Genomic DNA, 19,321 nt, shown 5'->3' with positions numbered 1-19,321 from the left:
TTTGTAGGGTGTGGTAAGGGAAACATACTTTTCCGAGGCGTTCCAGCTTAGTCCTCAGGGGTTGCGGCGCATTTGTGGCCGACCTCAGGTAGAAATATCTAATCCTATCTGGGGTTGATTACAGATTGGGCGGCAGTAGCCATTTACTATTAGGTGGACTGCATGCTCGTCTACTAACTCCTATATAATTTATAAAAAAAAGATATCTTTTGATTTGCTAAAACCAGCGCTTGCAAACATACACAAACCATCCCGAACACTATCCGCACATTTGAATTTATAACGGTTTGCAGACGCACAACAAAAGATTTCTAACGGTGAATCAATCTCCAATACTTACCCACAATTACAAGGAAAAATAAAACACAAAATTAGCAAAATGAATGGCACATTTATATTTAATTAATATTATCCATTTTTATAATAAGAGCTTTCTTGTAATCATATTTAAACTATGCATTTGAACAGAATGAAAACCTTTTACAGACATCTGTGTTGCCATCGACAATATAATAACAAAAAAATAATTGCAAAGGAGCCTCATAGTACACGGTCACCGGGACTCGTGTCACGATCTGCCACGAGCGCTGCAGTTGAATAAATTATAACTGGTATGAACCATCGACACTACTGCACGATACAAAAAAAAACTTAAACATAATCACTAAATGGAAGAGAAAATCAACTAAACTAGAAAAAGGTCTGATAATAATTAAGAACTTACTACTAAGATACAATACTAAAAAAATATTTTGAACTTCTCCGTATGAACTCGGCCCTATCCGACCGTATAGGTCCCAATCGGCCCTTATTTTGGTGTCAATTCCGATCGATTTCACATTCTTACAACAATATATTTATTTTTATTATAAGAACGTGAAATTTTTGCAGTCAAACGATAATCTTAACGCTATATAATACAGAGTTCATGTCGAACTAAATTATTAAACCGCGAACAACTAACAACATTGTACTTTCCTCATAATCTTTGACTACTATTCAGTACAAATTGTAATTGTTCCGTTATATAGAGAACCGTGTTAGGGCGTGACCACACACACGACTTACGCGTTAATATTGACTTATCTTAGTCGTTTGTTGAACGCAAGTACACTAAAAACTGCAAAAAAATTGTAAATTCATACATTCCTAATTTAATTTTACATATAATTAAAAGCTGTTTTATATTATTCCTACTATATGGTTATTGGGACACCCTGTATATTATGAAGAATTCTTTGAATATATTATTAATTGAAAATATTGCATTTTTTTTTCTATGAACACTGAATTAATTTCAAATTTAACGACGTCAGTCGTGCGTGTGGTAGAGTTTACTAGAATCTTATGGCAAGAGGTGAAAATTCTATTAAAACATGTATCATTTTATATGCTATACATTACTTTTGTACTTTCAATTCCGAAATAGAATATTGAAACATACATAAATATATAACTATTGTTTCGATGTAAGAAATAAATGAATGAAATCATTATTAAGTACTTCATATTACTCCTATTTGTTAAGTACTCAATTTATCAACTATAAAGAACATTTTCCCCTTGAACTGGCCTTAAATGGTCTAAAAATGGACTAAAATGGCCACCTCATATGACATTCTTTCACCAAAAAAGGAACACTGCTTTACACTAGAAATAGGTGTGACGGTGGTACCTTCCCTATCAAACCACTTTTGAAACTAACAAAAACCATAAATTCCCCTACTTGCCATAAGATACTAATACATATAAAACCCATATTATGTCATGTATACAACATACAAAAAAACATTTATTTACCATCATTCAGTATCATAATCATATTAATAATAATTTAAAACATACATAATCATGATAATAAACGTTAATTTCTCAAATGCATACAGAAATAATCAATATTATTGAGCTTTTAAAATTATTTACAAAAAATAATTGCTTAGTTTTTCAATTAACGTCATGATTTATTGCGTCCAAAATGTTATGTTATTTGATTTTCTGTGTACTTTCATAATAATTGTGTGAAATAGGTTGTGTTAGAAAGCTTAATATTTTATATATTAATTAATAATCATAACAAAATCAATTTCAATATTTTTATAATTCACTTTTTTTCGTGTGTTGAATAAAAACTCGGAAAAATATTTTTTGATGGAACATTGATTTATATGTATAAAAATTGCTAGTTACATATTTAGCATTTTATGGTATATTTATTATTAAAAACTAAGAGTCAATTTGCGGATTTAAAAACATTTTTTGTGCAAAGAAAAATTATGACAAAATATAATAATCTCAAATGAGACCAAATTGAAACACCATGTACATAAGCATATTTTTTTTAAAATTACAAATTTCATTGATAAATAACAGATATCTAACACAACCTATTGCCACGAACATTTTCAATCAAAAATGTTGAATCAAATGTTATTATAATTTATTGTAATCAATAATCAAAATTAATCAAACAAAATTATAAAATTTCAATACCAATTAATGTCAAATTAACTTTTGGAATAGAATTTCTGTATAAAAAAAGAATCAAAAAATAAAAAAAAGGTTATTAACATTTTTTTCAATAACATAATTTGATTAACTTTTGACGTTATTCAAAATTGTTTCTTCCATTCGTTCCATACAGAAATTTTTACCCACAAATCATCTTCGTAATTATACATATATATAAAAAAAATAATCATAAGTACAAATCGACAAATTCGATTTTCATAACAACGAATAGCTACCAATCGTAAAAAAATATATAATTTGTATACAAAAAAGAAAATATAAAATAAAGAAACAAAAAACACGAAAACCGTGCAGTTTCTTTTTCCATGTAAAAGTCGAAATAAAATCAAAAAAACAGCAAAAATCCTGTTTCACTGGAGTTTTGGTACAAAAAATATATATAAATAATAAAGAGAATACCTTAAGTACGTCCGTAAGTTAGCAGCCACTTTGACAAATCATCCGAATTTATATTTCTCGTAGATTTTTTGAAAAAAAATCTACGAGAAATATAAATATAAATAATATATAATAAATATAAATATAAATATAGAAATATAAATTTTTTCATTAAAACATGAGTTTTTACTCTTCGATGGATTACAAAACCTTTTTTTTTCTAAAATGTTAATAAAAATAAGTACTGAAAGTCCAAAAAAATCCACAAAAAATATAAACCCAGCACAAAAACTCATATACACTGTCGATTTTGCACAAGCGATTCTCGACCTTAAGCGCAGAGAGATGAGGTCCCAAAGAGTCTACAACTTAGGCATAGTGTTGTACCATCGAGACCCCAACACTAGCTTAAGGGCGAGAACCGCCCGACACCGATATATACACCCGATAGCACAATATCCAAACGATATCTTAATATAAACTTTATATTCTGAAGTCCACCTCACTATTATTGTCAAGCTTTTGGGGGTGACCAGTAAACAAAACGACGACAAGGACGGTGAGCGCTGTGTTGCCAATCACAAAAAATCACAAAAGAAAAACTAAAAAAAAAATATGGCGGATCTCGAAAATGGACTCCAGACACTAAACCTACGCTTATGGCAGCGAACGAAAAAGAATTAATCATTTTAAAATTGTAATTAAAAATATCTTTTCTTATATATTTATCAATTATACTAATTCCTATACATTATACGTTAATTATACTATACAAGTTCTGTTTCCAATGTGTCTTTGGAATAAGACATCCTCCTCGTACATTTTTTTCCCAAGAAAAAAAAATCCTCCCTTTTCGAATCCGCGGCGTGATTTTTTTTAAAAAACTATTCCCCTATATCTATAATATACACACTTATGTACTAAGATTGTCCGGTTGTTTGTCACTACGCGCTGCTAGTATCCATTTCGATTAACTCTTTGGGACAGTTTCGTGATTGACCGATTTTTTTTTTTCGAAATATCAAAAAAAAACTACACCTCGAGATTTCCAGTCGCTTTTGTACGATAAAAATATGACATGGCAAAAAAATATGATTTTTTTAAACCAATTCTCATTTATTGTATGTCATTTTACAAAAAATATCAGATGACGATTATATGACAAAAAGAAAAAAATATGTCGTTTCATATCAAAATTTATGCCACAACATAGAATAAATAGTATACAAATATAAAGTTGTATTCAAAAGAAAACAACTCAAAAAAATGGATGATACAAAATGTATTTATATTTAACTCTTAGCCCATTTTTTCGATGCAACGGCATAAAAATCTCAAAATAATCATAATTTTTTATCGCGTCATATTTTTGTCATATTAAGAAAAACTTTGTCAAACACGGAATATAAGCACCGAATTATTTGTGTTTTAATTGTTACAATAAATTTACGATTAAACTTTCGTCTCAAGGCGAGTTATCACTGGATTTTTACACTAATTTTTGAAATAAAGCAACGCCCCTTTTTGTAATCAGCTATCGTGTCCTGCCGCATTTGAAAAAAAATGTCAGATTTGAAAAAAATGTCAAGATGTTTTTTACAATATTATTTTGTCGAGAAAAAAATCATAAAAAATGATATTGTCGGAATCGTATAAACGTCATGAATCCATTTAATTTCGTCAAAATGTATAAAATAATAAAAAAAATCGTACGAATCGTGTACATAAGAAGAATATACATAAAAATACATAATGTATATTAAAAAAAAAATAACGTTTAAAATGACATTTTGGATGAAAAAAATATTTAGAAAAAATTAAAAATGAACTATTGATACACTTGAATTGTTAGAAAAGTAATTATGATAATTGGAAAAGAAAAGGGTAAATTACAAATAGAAAAAAATGAACTTGAATACGGAAAAAATATTAAAAAAAGAAAAATACAAAATGTCATTTAAAAGGCCTTATTTTTTTTCAATTTAAATTGACATCAAAAAAATGTCAAACGATCCCAACAATTAATCACGTGTTCAATTGTAAAATAAAATCGTACTTTTCACTCAAAAGTTAAAGTTTAAAACTACATAATAAAAAAACATCTTAAAAACATTGAAATTTTTGACAATTTCATTATAATAAAATCTCGACATTACTTCATCATACTCAATTCCATTTACAACACCAATTCAAAAAATGCAAAAAAAAAAACATACAAAACGTATTAAAAACCTTCCCTACTTTATTTTTACACGTGTAAAATCAATACTTATGCGTTTAGCGTCAGGACACGTTAGCGACCCCCCAGGCCGGCCGGGGGGTGCGGGGGGTCGCGGGGGTTGCGGGGGGTCAGCGGCGGGGCAGCGCGCAGGCGCGGGGGCTTCGCTATTGCGGCGGCGGGCCCGTGGGGGGCTGCCCGGGGAGCTGGCCCATACCCTGCGGGGGAGAGAATACAGTTAAAAATCAATAGTTACATTAATTTAAATTGTTATAGAGTTAAATTGTTTTAAGTGACCAATAAAATTGTCGGTCCGCGGTCCAGGTATATATATATATATTTTTTATTTATTTATTTACATTCCAACAGCAACACACGCAATACATTATATAGTGCTTAGAAGTACACTATAGTAGTATTAATAATATAAGGTTCGTATGAGTGCCAATTATAGGCCTGAACAACGTTTATATATTAGTCTGTATTTTTAATTTGTATGGAACAAATCGAACCATACGCAACCATTATAATGATATGCCATATAACCAGATATGGCATCGACACGGATAACATTCATATGCATTTACGATGTGGCAAAATGTAAAACTTGAGAAGGATTTTTTTTTACACCCTTATCACTACATTTTACAGGTAAGGCAGAAACATTTTTTTCATTAACTTACTTTCAGACTGTAACGCGAGTCCACGGCTTGCAAATTCGTTAACTTTACATTTAGCTCGAAATTAAAAAAAAACATCCGTTTTAAACAGCAAATTTGTTTAATTGTAAATATCTTCAGAAAATTCAGTAAAGTAAACCCATTAAAAATATCCTACTTACGTCATTTATCACGCGCGGAAGCAAGAATAGCAAGAAGCAAGGGCACCACAAGGGCAAGGTGTGGAGCTGTGGGGAAGCGGGGGGATAACAGGCGTGATCAGCGATACGCTGGGGGACACCGGGATGTATAGATGTCACCAACGGGGAGCTATGGGATATTGTGGGGTAGCGTGGGGTACTCACAGGTATAGGCTGGTGCGGGTAGTACTGTCGACCCCAGCGGGGAGCTGTGGGTATCAGGGGATGTTGTGGGGTACCTGGGGATATTGTGGGGTACCCGGGGGTAGCCGTGGGGTACTCACGGGCATGGGCTGGTGCGGGTAGTGCTGCAGCGGCGCGGCGAGCAGCTTGGGCGCCTCCTCCGCCTTCTCCTCCTCGCGCCGCTTCAGGCACGCCGCCTTCGGGTTCAGGTTGCGTTCTGTGGTAACACACACAATGTATTGTATCAACATGTGCATTATAATAACACAAAAAGGAAATATACACGATATGACACCAGTGTTAATCCCGATTCTTCACGAATCTAATCTACCATTTCGAAGTCTAGCAGGAAAAGTCTAACAAAAATACAATAAAATAAAGTGGGTTCGCGAAATACTAAATACTAAACGAAATAAAGTCACGTAAGTTATCTTTGAAATGTTTCGGCGAAAAGAAGCTTAATATGTATATAACAATAGTTTACATAAAAATCCTCAAAAAATGATCTCAAAATATTTGTCGGCGTAAAGAGAAAAGATCATTTAAATGTTTTTTTTTTATCGCATTTCGTTACGGGGAGTTCAAGTCCCTTAAGTTCCTACCAATATATGTTCACGAGTAAGTCAATTTGTTGAATATTGGTGGAGGAAATAAAGATACTTGTGTATTATATTCCTATAGGGAAGAAAAGTATCTGTCTTGTATTTGAATTTTGTATTTAGACGTTGAATTAGGGAATATAATGCGAGAGGAACATAAAACTTTGAGTAAGCCATTTCGCGTGCGTGCGTGTGTTTGTGCGTGTCTGCTCATGTGTGCAATTTGTATGAGTGTATACCTGACTGCACAAATGTGTTTGTGCTTGTATGTACGTGTATGGTTATGTTCGTGTGTGTACGTCTGCATGTTAATTCCAACCGCGGGCACTTACCTCGGACCTGCTGCTCTAACGTCATGATAACCTCGACGGCCATGTTGAGGATGCCTAACTTAGTCTGCGGCTTATCGCTCTTCAGGTGCGTCATGCACATCCTGCCGAGCTCCTTCAGCGCCTCGTTGATGTCGCGTATCCTTATTCTAACGGAAGAATACATCGCGAGTTAATATCAAATTATATTGGTTTGTAACAAACATTGGTGATAGCAGTAAGGGTGTCTTTCCATCAAGATATAAGCGAGGTAGCCATATAATTATGGCTTAATTGATTTTCATTTAATGAAGTTTTTTCATGATAACCAAAACGTCAGTGATGATGGTAAGGGTGCCTTTCCATCAAGGGATGTGCCAGATAGCCATATATGGATTAATTGATTTTCATACAATGAAGGTTTTCATGAAAATAAAGTTATGAAATTAATCAAACATTCCAATCTCAAGTCTGTTTAATTTTGAAATAAGCAGTCCTTTGTGATATCTCTACAATATTTGCTTACTTTTCAGTGTAAAAAACTTATAAATAAGTAAAAATAAACAATCCTATTGGTAAATTTGAATTAGCATAACTACCCCACACATATTTGATGGAAAAGACAATTTTAATAAATGGAAGCAACCAACATGATATGTGCTTGTATATAAGCTTTTTAAAGGTCTCTTGACTTAAAGTGACTGTCGGTCATGGACATCTGTACCCGACTCCTAAACGGATAAGAAATCCGGAAGACCCAGATTACATGGAAGGGTAGCAATTGATGATAAACAGCGCCGGCCTTAGAAAACCTGAAACTCTTTTTGTCATAAAATATTATTAATAACAGATAATTTAATATACGAGTATATTGTGCAAATAAATACACAATATACTCGTATATTATGGCTCTAACTAGTACGACGAAAGGGCTCTGCCTCTAAGGCCGGTACTGATTGTGTCACACTTAATAATATATTTGGTTCACAAAGCATACAATTATTTAATTATGAAAAGTCATTACATTTCTTATATATTATAGAATATACGTATATTTTTTAAAAAGCTACGAAACCATACGATTTTTCGAGACATTCCAAGATACTACTACATGCCAATTCACTCTATTATATAATAATAAAATAATTACCATACGATAAATATTTCACCAGCATACCTTTGAAAATCTTTAAAGGACCCTAAAATAATAACGTTCATAATATTGTAATACATACTTCAACATGCTTAAAATCTCGTAAAAAAAATCACACTGCATTAAAACATTCCAAAACCCTACCCCACAACACCCTGCTACCCCACAATAACCCAGCTACCCTACAAAATCCCAATACCCACACAATATCAAATACCCCACATCAACACAAACCTCACTACACCTCAACATCCCGCTACTCCCAATACCCCCCAACATCCCACTACTCCCACAACTCGCCGGTACCCCACAACTCCCGGCTACCCCGGCACCCCCCAACTCACCTCTCCCTCGCGTTGTTCGCCTGCCGCCTCTCCTTCTCCCTGAGAGCCTTCGCGTGCGGATCAGTGTCGTCCTCGCACTCGTCCGCCGACGAACAACTAACGCAAATTTATTACTTAACTACCAAGTAATAAGGGTGGGAATCGCGTGGATTTCATGGGGGTAACTGGTTTCCATAGTGGTTTGATGTTATAGTATATTATTATTAGTATTGTTTTACAATATGATTGAAGGGAGATTAAAGCCTTACTGAATGTTTTTTTGTTTTAACAAAATAAAACTAAAGATAATTTTAACAACTTATTTTTTTTTATTTATTTTATAGTTAAGTTTATTAATATAATTTGTTTTTATTTTGGTGATAATAGTAATTTTTAACTTATTCTTCATGTAAATCCAGTATTAATATATATTTTTTTATTGTTTTTTAGTATAAAATTATCAAAAATCAATTAAACAATATTTAAATTAAAACTAGTAAAATTAACACTTAAAATTTTATAAATTAAATAAATGGGCCAAATCGCTGCCTCGAGGAAGTGTATTACCTCGCTGAATTGACAAACTAACTATTTTACAACATTTGCGGATAAAATTGATGTTACATATAAAATAAAATTTTATTTTTTGTTGTTTTACGTACTTTATCACTTTATTTGAACACTAATTTATTTATTTACTTTTTAAATTATTATTTAACGTTATTTTCGTTATTTTACTTCCAAGTTTAGACTTTTTATTTTTAAGTGCTATATAAAAATTAAAATTAACTAAAATATTACGAAATCAATTTTAGTATATGAAATAAAAAAAACCAAAATTGCCTTACCCGGACATCGCAGGCGGCGCGAGAGAGGGAGAGGGGAGATCTAAACTTAACTACTAAGCGGAAACACACCATTCCATGCATAAATGCACGTGCACACAGTACTCTTTACAATGATATGAGGTTCGATTCTGGACTCATGTAACATTTGGATTGAGTGTTTGTTCGTATGTTTGTTTTATATACAGAACCATAGTAACTGCGTTAGGTGTGAGGTTCGATTCTCGGTAGGAGCACGGAGAGAGAGAGAGAGGGAATTTTAACTGACATAATTAATTCTAGATATTAAAGTGTGCAGATGAAATTATTTTTTATCTACACCAAACTTAGGGCAGATATTTTCCAAAATCATTTTCTCTACTCCCCACTTTGAGAATGGCTATTAAATTATTAATTAAGGTTACTATAGGAACAAACTGTTTAAATAAGTTCCTATGACTATATTTATTTTAAAAATTGATCTTAAATAGTCATGCAAATTGTGGATATTGCAAAAAACACTGTATGCCTTAGATGTTATCATACAACCGTGGTAGGTAGACTCTAAAAACTATAAAACAAGCAAATGAAATACTCTTAATACTAGATTAGTGTTGCGAAATGCATTCAGATTTTTGTTAAAAAAAGGATGAAGTCATATTGAAAAGTAATAAACTTGTTTGTATGTATGTCTGTCTGTATGCTCGAATTAATCTTAGAAACGGATTAACCCATTTCGATTTAATTTTCATTTGAAAACATATAGATATATTCACAGGGGATTCGATAGGCTGCATTATTTTTTATTAAAAAAAAAAAATAAAACACTATCTCTGCTAATAATCTTGATTGTGATTAAACTTTTAAAGCCAAAACTTAATGCAACATAAAAAAATTGACCCCAAAATCAACTCTATAGTACATCTGAAACTTATTCATCACAATATTTAAATAGTTACAAGTTTCATAACTTTCAATATGACAGCACCTTAAAACCACAACCTAAAACATAGAAACATACCACTTACCTGCGCCTACAAAAAACACAAAAAACAATCCAAAAAAAGACCTTTATTGCGCGCGAATAACGTTTTTTATATAATTTAATTTATATGGTATATAACACCTACGATCGTATGCTCTGTGACCCATCTTGTTAGAGTGATGAAAAAGCATCTGAAACTATAAATATACAATGGAAATGTTAGTAATATTATTTACAGTTGTGTTTGATAAACGATTCTGATCCTTATCGCTTGAGAATATAAGGTCAAATTCGTTTAAATTGACAAATATAATAAATAATGGCGGAGGTTGGAAGTGTGGGCGCTTTAAATATATTAAATATTTTTATTCTCCATAAATATTTATCTTTTTACTATAATAATGTTATCTTTTCTGTCTCCTATCTCCTATCACACGACTACCTTTCACCCCAATATCCCACACACTCTACTACCCTTTACTACGCCCCCACTACCCCTCACTCCCACTACCGCTAACCCCTCTCTCTCCCACTAATCCTCAGTCCCACTATCGTTAACCCCTCTCACTCCCACTACCCCCTCACTCGCACTACCGCTAACTCCTCTCACTCCCATTACCTCTACACTCGCACTACCGTTAACCCCTCTCACTGTCACTACGCCTAACCCCTCTCACTCCCACTACCCTTCACTCCCATTACCCCTCACTCCCACTACCCCTCACTCCCACTACCCCTCACTCCCACTACCGCTACCCCCCTACCCCCCACTACCAAACACCCCCACACCCCTAACCCCCATCACACGGTACACATCCGCACCTCTCCCGCACGTTGTTGGCCTGGCGGCGCTCCCTCTCGCGCGCCGCCTTGGTGTCGGGGTCCGCGTCCTCCTCGTCCGCGGACGAACAGCTGTGCGCACAACACACGGAAACACACACAATTTATATATACGTCACTACTGAGAGAACAGGATAATTAGGCGAAATTGTGATTCGTGTTCCTAAAACTTCAATCATTTTTCAATAATAAATGACATGATGTGTAGTGCAGTTAACGCAATTTATATATAAATTGTTTCAGGATTATATATTATAATAATAGTTTGCACGAAGACCGGAAAGTATACAAAATTGTGTTTTGTGTTCTTAAAAATGTTGCATGTTCCTTTAGTTTGAGATGACAAACTACTTAATAAATAATTAATGTATTAATAATAAATTATTAATAATTATGAAATTATTATTATTAGTAAAAATAATTAATTATTAATAAATGACAAACTAAAGCAAATACCTCATTTTTCTCTTTTACGATAGATTTTATGAAATTGATCTTGTTCGATTATTAAGGAAAACGATTTCTTTAAAACTAGTGGTACATCAAAATCAGGCTCGTAATTTCTTTCAGCATTTTTCGCTAATCGACATTGTTTTGGATTTGACCATCGAGTATTTAAGTTAAGTTCACCAAAACATAAAATATACATAAATTCTTAAAGACAACATTTGCAAAGTTATTTACTGTTGCAAAATTAAGAATTTCCATTTCTATTTCCACTTAACCACTTTGGAAACCAGAAATCATAACGATTATAAAAATCATCCTCAAAACCAAAGAGAATTTACACAAAAATAAAAGAGATCATACTTATAATCAAAGACATCTGTAACCAACACCAATTATTATTAACAAAGTTACAAAAATAAGACGAATGATTTGTTTTTTTTATTAAATACAAATATTACCTAATATTATGCAGGATTTGAAACATTTTGTGTCTTTTGTGATTATTTACTGACTAATAGAGTAATAATTCGTCTTATATAAAGTTGTATAATAGTGTCGTATAGAATACTGTAAAGTAGGTTAGTAAAGTTCAACATTTAACAAAGTGTAACATTGATTACCGTAATGTAATGCAATGTTAACGTACAACAGTGTAACAAAGATTACCGGAATTTAACGCAACGTGTGTTAGTGTAACGTTAACGTACATTAATCTAACAATGATAACCTTAATGTAATATACTGTAAGCTACTAGCAGTGTGTAAGGCTAACATAGATCAGTATTACATACATTTACGTAATATAACGCAACATACGTTAGTGTAGTGCAATGCTAACGGACGTAATTTAACAAAGATTACATAAATGTAATGTATTGTAAGCTAGCGTAGTGTAATGTTGACGAACTCTAAAAAACATTACCACAATATAATATATTGTATGCCAATGTTAACATAGAACAGTGTAACAAAGATTACCGTAGTGTAATGTAATATACTATATAACCGTAACGTAACGCACCATACTGCATATGCTAGTGTGGTGTAACGTCTCCATTAAATACCGTAGTGTAACACATATAACCGTAACGTAACGCACCACATGTGAGTGTAGTGTAGTGTAGTGTAGCGTATCGTAGTGCAATACTTACTATCTCCGCGAGCGCTTGCCGCCGGCCTTGCCGGCGAGCGCGTCCGCGGAGCCCGAGGAGGATGGCTTCGAGTCCAGACCGGAGTCCGGGGGCTCTTTGCGTTTCTCTGTGAACACAAATGAGTTTTTTTACATATAAATTGTTTGATGTTATATAAACAGAATAAAATAAATAATTAACAGAAAGCGACTGAGCCGAGAGCGACTGAGCGATCTGATACGCAAGTACGCATCATATGAAAGGACGTAAATTACGTACTGATACGTAAGTAAGGTAAGTGGCTACCACCGCCCGAGGACATCTATAATCAACCCCAGATAGGATTAGATTCCTACCTGAGACACGTACATTAATGCATCTGAGGACTAAAGTGGAACATCTCTGAAAAGTATGTCTCCCTTATGTTTATTTGGCAAAGGTATAATATATACAAAAGTAGAATATAGTATTTGCTTGTAAACTTGAAGTAAATAACATTGTATTTTTTCTCTTGTATTTTTTTATTTAAAGATATCTTTGACTTAGATATTGGTTTGACTGTTGAGACATCATCGTCACACCAATTTCTACTTTCGAGCAACAACGCGGCTGTGGCAAACTATATGTTACAGTTCCATCCATAAATTCGGACGAAGTTACGGATTACGTGCCTTTTACCAAATTATGAACGTAAGCTAATCGAATGAAATCCGAAATTTCGGATCCGAAACTGGATTGGACCTTCTAATAAGTTGTTGATGCAAGCTAAACATTCCGAAGTTATGAATCTCATAACTCTGAAATACCCTCGTCCGTCAATCAATCCGAAACTTCGCACGAACCTACGGAAGTTATAAAGAGACCACGCAGTACGCGTATAGTGGCACCACGTGATCAAGCTACGCAGAACGTGTAATAGTATGCGCGATACTACACTGTGGAATCCACGGATGACGTATTGTGTTTGGAGGGCCCGGGGCGGAGCGCCTCTTACACCCCCCCCCCCCTTGAGCCGCTAGAGGTATAGGCTCCTCAGGATCGGGGGCTCGGGACGGACCGCCCCTTCCACCCCATCCCCTTAAGTCGCTAGAGGTACAGTGTATACTGACTGGTGTTGGGCAGCAGATGGCGCTCCATCTTGACGGGCGGCTCGAGGTGCGGCGGCAGCGCGCCCGGCACGCCCAGCCGGCTCACTGGAACGTTCACATACACAATGTTAGCTACCGTACTCCTCCGAAACGGCTTTACCGATTTTCACCAAATTTTATATGCATATTCAGTAGGTTTGAGAATCGGCTACTATCTATTTTTCATACCCCTAAGTGATAAGGTTTGTTCACCCTTAACAATTTTTATTTATATAGCAACACAACGTCTACCGGGTCAGCTAGTAATAAATACAAATATTATTTAATTATTTTTTGTTTCTTTCTTTCTTTCACTTACCCGGCGGCGGCTGGTGCGGATGGTGCACGTCCTGCGGATACAGCTCGGAGGCCTCCGCGTGGTTGCGCAGCACGTTGATAGCGTCGTCCAACCTCTCCTCCATTCTTGCGCCCTGGTACATTCAAATTACATTTTAGTATGTTTTTTTCGTATATATTTCGATGTTAATTAGCCACTGCTACCTATTAATATGTTACTTGTTCCACATAATCTCTCCTGTATTCTGGCGCCCAGGTACATCCAAATTTCATTTTAATGTTTTTTCTATGTATTTTGATGTTGAGTGGCCACTACTGCCCTTTGATATATGTTACTTGCTCCACATAATCTCGGCTCTACTCTAGCGCCCTGGTACATGCAAATTTTTATTTTCGTGTGTAATTTGATGTTGAGTGGCCCCCATATTTGTCACTAACACTAAATAAGGCTTAACTACAAATTCTTATTTTAAGTATTGGCGCCAGTCCACCTGATGGTAAGTGGCTCCTGCCGCCCATGGACATCTGTAATCAAGCCCAGATAAAATTATATTCCAACCTTGGTTGGAATCAGTGATTGGTTGGTCGGTCACAGATGCGCCGCTACCCCTGAGAACTAAGCTGAAACGCCTTAGAAAAGTATGTGCCTTTTACCACAACCGTCAAACCAGAACATAGCAGCGCATAACATTTACTTTTAAATAACATATAATGAAAATGGAGATTGATACAACTTTTTCAAAATATTTTTGTAAGATATCTATGTCATACCGTGAAGTAAGTGCAGTCTATGAAACTGCACTTTTCAATTCATTAAGTTTAGCAAGCAAATGATTTTTTAGCACACAATAATACCATGCCAAACACTAAATAACATAAATTCATATCATGCCTTGAGTTAAGAATGAAACCAAAAAAATAAAGAATTATCATGACGTCACAGCATATTTTGAAATATGGCGCAAATTGAAAACGAAATTATTTCATTGAAATTTTGGAAATACATACTCGACTCTATTTAAAGTTTATACCGATGTCACGAAAAAACTTAAAAATAAGAAAAAAAAATACTTTTCCAAATTAACATTTTAGTAATACAACAATATTCTTATATTTTTTGTCAATTCTATGGGGATATATACCAAACCCCTTTCCCCCCTTAGTATAATATATTATGGAGTCCCCTAGCTTCTCACCTCATATCCCCCTCCAAATTCTCCCCCCAATCATCCACTACCCCTTGGTGAATTCAATACTATAACCCGCCTCCCTTTTTCCCTCAACCCCACTTCAACACTACACCAAACCTCTATTACCAAGTTTCCCCCCACCTATGAGTTATTTCACCCCCACCTACCCCCTGCAACCCCCAAAACCCCCAGATACTCACGCCAACATCGCTGTGCTCCCGCAGGAACACCATCGCCTCGTCGAGCTGCCGCTGCTCCGCCGGCGCGGCCTACACCATCGACCGTTATACGCGTGGAGCCAGGGGTCTCACCGCACCCACACGCACACATATACACCCTTTAGGTACGTACGTAGGCTTAAAAATAACTATGCCTGAACTGAATTTTACACCGTTGGAATAATTCCTGCGACGGTACGTGAACGAGCCCTTAAAATACCATGTATAATTACAAAGATTCCGATTAAATTTTAAATATACTACCAATCTTCTTAAACTTCGATTAATAGATGCTTTTATTTAATATCAAAATATGATTATCAGAAATTACGCGTAATTTAAAATTTTAGTATTTAAATGTATTTTTATTGCGTCTATGTATTACAATTTCCCTACGTATTAACGGTGTAACATAACAGACGTCTAATCGAATAAACGGACCGAAATCGATAAAACGTAAACGCTAAGATAGCAAATGTTACAGAAAGTCGTTACATTTACGCGATACTACTTTTATCTTGACAATATTTGAGGTATGAGAACGAATGCGCGGAGGTACACGCCATTGAAAAATGTTTACTACATATCGTAGATGACATGAAAATAAAAAAAATCTATAATAAATGTCTAAAAGCACGACTCTACGTAATAATATGTTTTACACTACTAATTTTGAAGTACGAAATATTTAAACTAACTATAACGTATGTAACTCTATCTACCTAAAGTAAGTATATTCTTATAAATAATTAAGATGAAAAAGCACACGAAGCTAAGGGAATATTAAAAAGGAAATTTGTCAAAAAATCACTCATAAACTACAACATACAAAATACACTATCTACACTCGGATTACTATTATATAAACAAAGAAAAATATGTAAAAAATATTAATTTCAGACCACTAGCTCCACACTGTATTAAACGAAACACAAAGAAAAAACAACAAAAAAATATACACTCGACAAAATGTGGAGTAATGTTTTGTGCAATGTATAATTTAGAAAACATCAAAAATATAATTTAAATAATTTATATCGAATTAATGAACGTTATTCCACATTTTTGCCTAATTATTTGTAAGATCAAAATTTATGAAAATTAAAGGGGAAAATAATAAGAGAATGAAGCTTAAATCTTGTCATGACATCTACATGGTGTATTTGGCATATGAATTTGTATAAAAATACTGTATAATAATATAAATAATCGTGGCAAAAAAATGTACTCATTTATTTATCGATAAAAAGGTCGAAAGTATTATTTTTATCAATGATTTTATAATAATTCCATTATTATAAAATTTAAAATCATTCTTTAAATGTAAAAAGTTACCACAAGTCTTCGTCAAGAGAAAAATTACAATACGATTTCATAGTCGCGTTCCGATCCGGTAGTAGTTTAAGAAAAATATTGTAAGTGACAATTTGTAAGTGAAGCCGATACAAACATAAAATATATTTCATTTCATTTCATAAAAGTATTCGTAAGTAATCAATATTTTTATTTTATGCCAAATACATATGTATGAGACGATAAATTACAATCAAGATCCAAATTATACAGTCGAACAATGTATGAAGAAATTGATATTTAAAATTACAAGAGTTATTATAAGAATATTTGTAAAACAAACAGGAATTTTAATTTATTCGTCAACTGTATAATTTATTTCAAAGGGGACAAAGTGCTTTCATAATCCAATTTAATAGAAAATTATGGCTGGATAACAGTAGTCTCACTGTGACCATTAATTTTAATTAAAATTACATTTTTATACAATTCATTTATTCATTTATTCATTTATTTATTTATACTTTATTGACCAAAACAAGTTGTGGTACAACAGGCGTGCTTAATGCTAAATAGCCAGCCAATTATGTATAGAAAAACTATAAAAATAAAACTATACATATTATACAACAGACAAAGTATAGTCTTATTCTGTTAACTAACTTCACGTCAATTTTTTCGTATTAAATTGGATAAAAAAAACACACATTTTAATGAAAGTTTAAAACAAATTCGTTAAAACGTCCATGCACGTATTCATGCCAAAATGAACATGAAAAATTTTAATTCGATATTTACAGTAATCCAGTGCTGGTGGGGAGAGGAGTTCTCCTTAATTAAACTTCTTAGTTTCCGGTCGTTCGATAATTCAAGAACTCAACCCCTTACTCAACATTACACCATGATACACTTGTCCCACTATTTTTCACTTGATACACCATAGTTTATCTACCATCCTCTATTATTCCCCCTACACTCCACACTAATTACACTATCATCTTCTTTATTCAATATACTATTTCCCCACCATACCCCTTACCCTCCCTATTATCCCTCCTATCACCCGCAATATTACCCCTACCCTCCTCACTATCCCCCTACCCTCCGCACTTACCCCCCTACCCCCCGCACTATCCCCCTACGCTCCTCACTATCCCCCTACCCTCCTCACTATCCCCCTACCCTCCTCACTATCCCCCTACCCTCCTCATTATCCCCCTACCCTTCCCCCTACCCTCCTCACTATACCCCTACCCTCCTCACTATCCCCCTACCCTCCTCACTATCCCCCTACCCTCCCCACTATCCCCTCCCCTCTCCCTATATCTCCTCTCCTCCCTCAACCCCCACCAGCACCCCCCGACCTGCGCACCCCCCATCACCCCCACAACTCACCATAACGGCGGGCGGGAAGACGGCGACGTGCTGGTGTCCGTTGGGCACGCCCGCGGCGGGCGGCAGCGGCGCGTGCGGCGTCGCCGCGCCCGGCGGGGACGACACGCCCGTGGATACCCAGCTCTGTTGCTGAGGGAATATGTATATACACCGTTAGATAAAGGACTAGGATAGTAGCCTGTAGACACCTAGCTCTGTTGCTGAGGGAATATGTATATACACCGTTAGATAAAGGACTAGGATAGTAGCCTGTAGACACCTAGCTCTGTTGCTGAGGCCATATGTATATATACAGTTAGATAAATCGAGAATAACACCTCTATATAATAACTAGTTATACTTTGAAATTTTGACAACTCATATTTTTCCCTGTACCTCGGGAGTAAAAGTAGAAAACCCGCCATAGACAACAAAGAAGCATTTAGACGGCAACATGGAGAACAGCATGTCTGTCAGTCAGTCGGTTATTTTAAGATTACATATATGAAAAAAAACTAGTCATTAGTGATATACAAGCTATTACAAAAATAAAAAAACAACCTGACTGTTTAAAAATAAAGCCTATGTTATTCCCACAATTTATACATCTAACGACACCTCATACGTTTAAGTCCATCACGCTCGAAAAACGTTATCCTCCACAATGGGTCAAGGACGATTATTATAGTATAGATAACTGTGCTGCAATTGTAACTGATCTACAAAGTGCAATTCGGTACGGTTAGCTATTGAAAGATGACCAACAGTGTCAGAGGATGCGTACTTTCGTGCCTTGAACAACACGTTTAGCTGTTAATTTTAATTATTAAAATTGGATTGCAATTATTAAATCTTGTCGGCGGTTTTGTGAAAAGTTTAACAAGAGCCGACTCAAGAGCTATGCAATAGAAAATAAATAGAATAACTTAGGCCTCTTTAAATACAACAATGAGTTCAACGGTTTACTCGGTTTCTTCTTAGTACTAAGAGTTAGGTTTTTCAATCTAAATATCCAAAGATCACGTTCCCCCATAACGCCCAAC

At 34.6% G+C, this 19,321-nt stretch overlaps 1 protein-coding gene across 8 annotated transcripts in view; it reads right to left on the bottom strand.

Moving 5' to 3' along the window:
* Window positions 1-4,076: 4,076 nt before the first annotated feature.
* The window catches only part of da (transcription factor daughterless), a 114,776-nt gene continuing 99,531 nt past the window's right edge, over window positions 4,077-19,321 (bottom strand). For 6 of the 8 annotated variants that reach the window (XM_073081283.1, XM_073081284.1, XM_073081280.1 and 3 more), the window contains 9 exons: window positions 18,300-18,428; window positions 15,594-15,662; window positions 14,226-14,337; window positions 13,889-13,972; window positions 12,801-12,906; window positions 8,572-8,667; window positions 7,099-7,244; window positions 6,269-6,384; window positions 4,077-5,343 (listed from right to left, as the gene is read on the bottom strand). In XM_073081283.1, the coding sequence (XP_072937384.1) occupies window positions 5,293-5,343; window positions 6,269-6,384; window positions 7,099-7,244; window positions 8,572-8,667; window positions 12,801-12,906; window positions 13,889-13,972; window positions 14,226-14,337; window positions 15,594-15,662; window positions 18,300-18,428 (909 nt within the window). In that variant the 3' untranslated portion in view covers window positions 4,077-5,292. Of the gene's footprint in view, window positions 5,344-6,268; window positions 6,385-7,098; window positions 7,245-8,571; window positions 8,668-11,181; window positions 11,272-12,800; window positions 12,907-13,888; window positions 13,973-14,225; window positions 14,338-15,593; window positions 15,663-18,299; window positions 18,429-19,321 lie in introns of all 8 variants that reach the window. The other 2 variants (XM_073081281.1, XM_073081282.1) reach the window with 2 other exon arrangements.

The sequence above is a fragment of the Epargyreus clarus genome, unplaced genomic scaffold (assembly GCF_041222505.1).
Source record: "Epargyreus clarus isolate Ecla_fem2 unplaced genomic scaffold, WU_Ecla_fem_2.2 ptg000016l, whole genome shotgun sequence".
NCBI classification, from domain to species: Eukaryota; Metazoa; Arthropoda; class Insecta; order Lepidoptera; family Hesperiidae; genus Epargyreus; species Epargyreus clarus.
The sequence above is the reverse complement of the archived record's forward strand: the minus strand, read 5'-3'. Positions and strand labels throughout refer to the sequence as shown.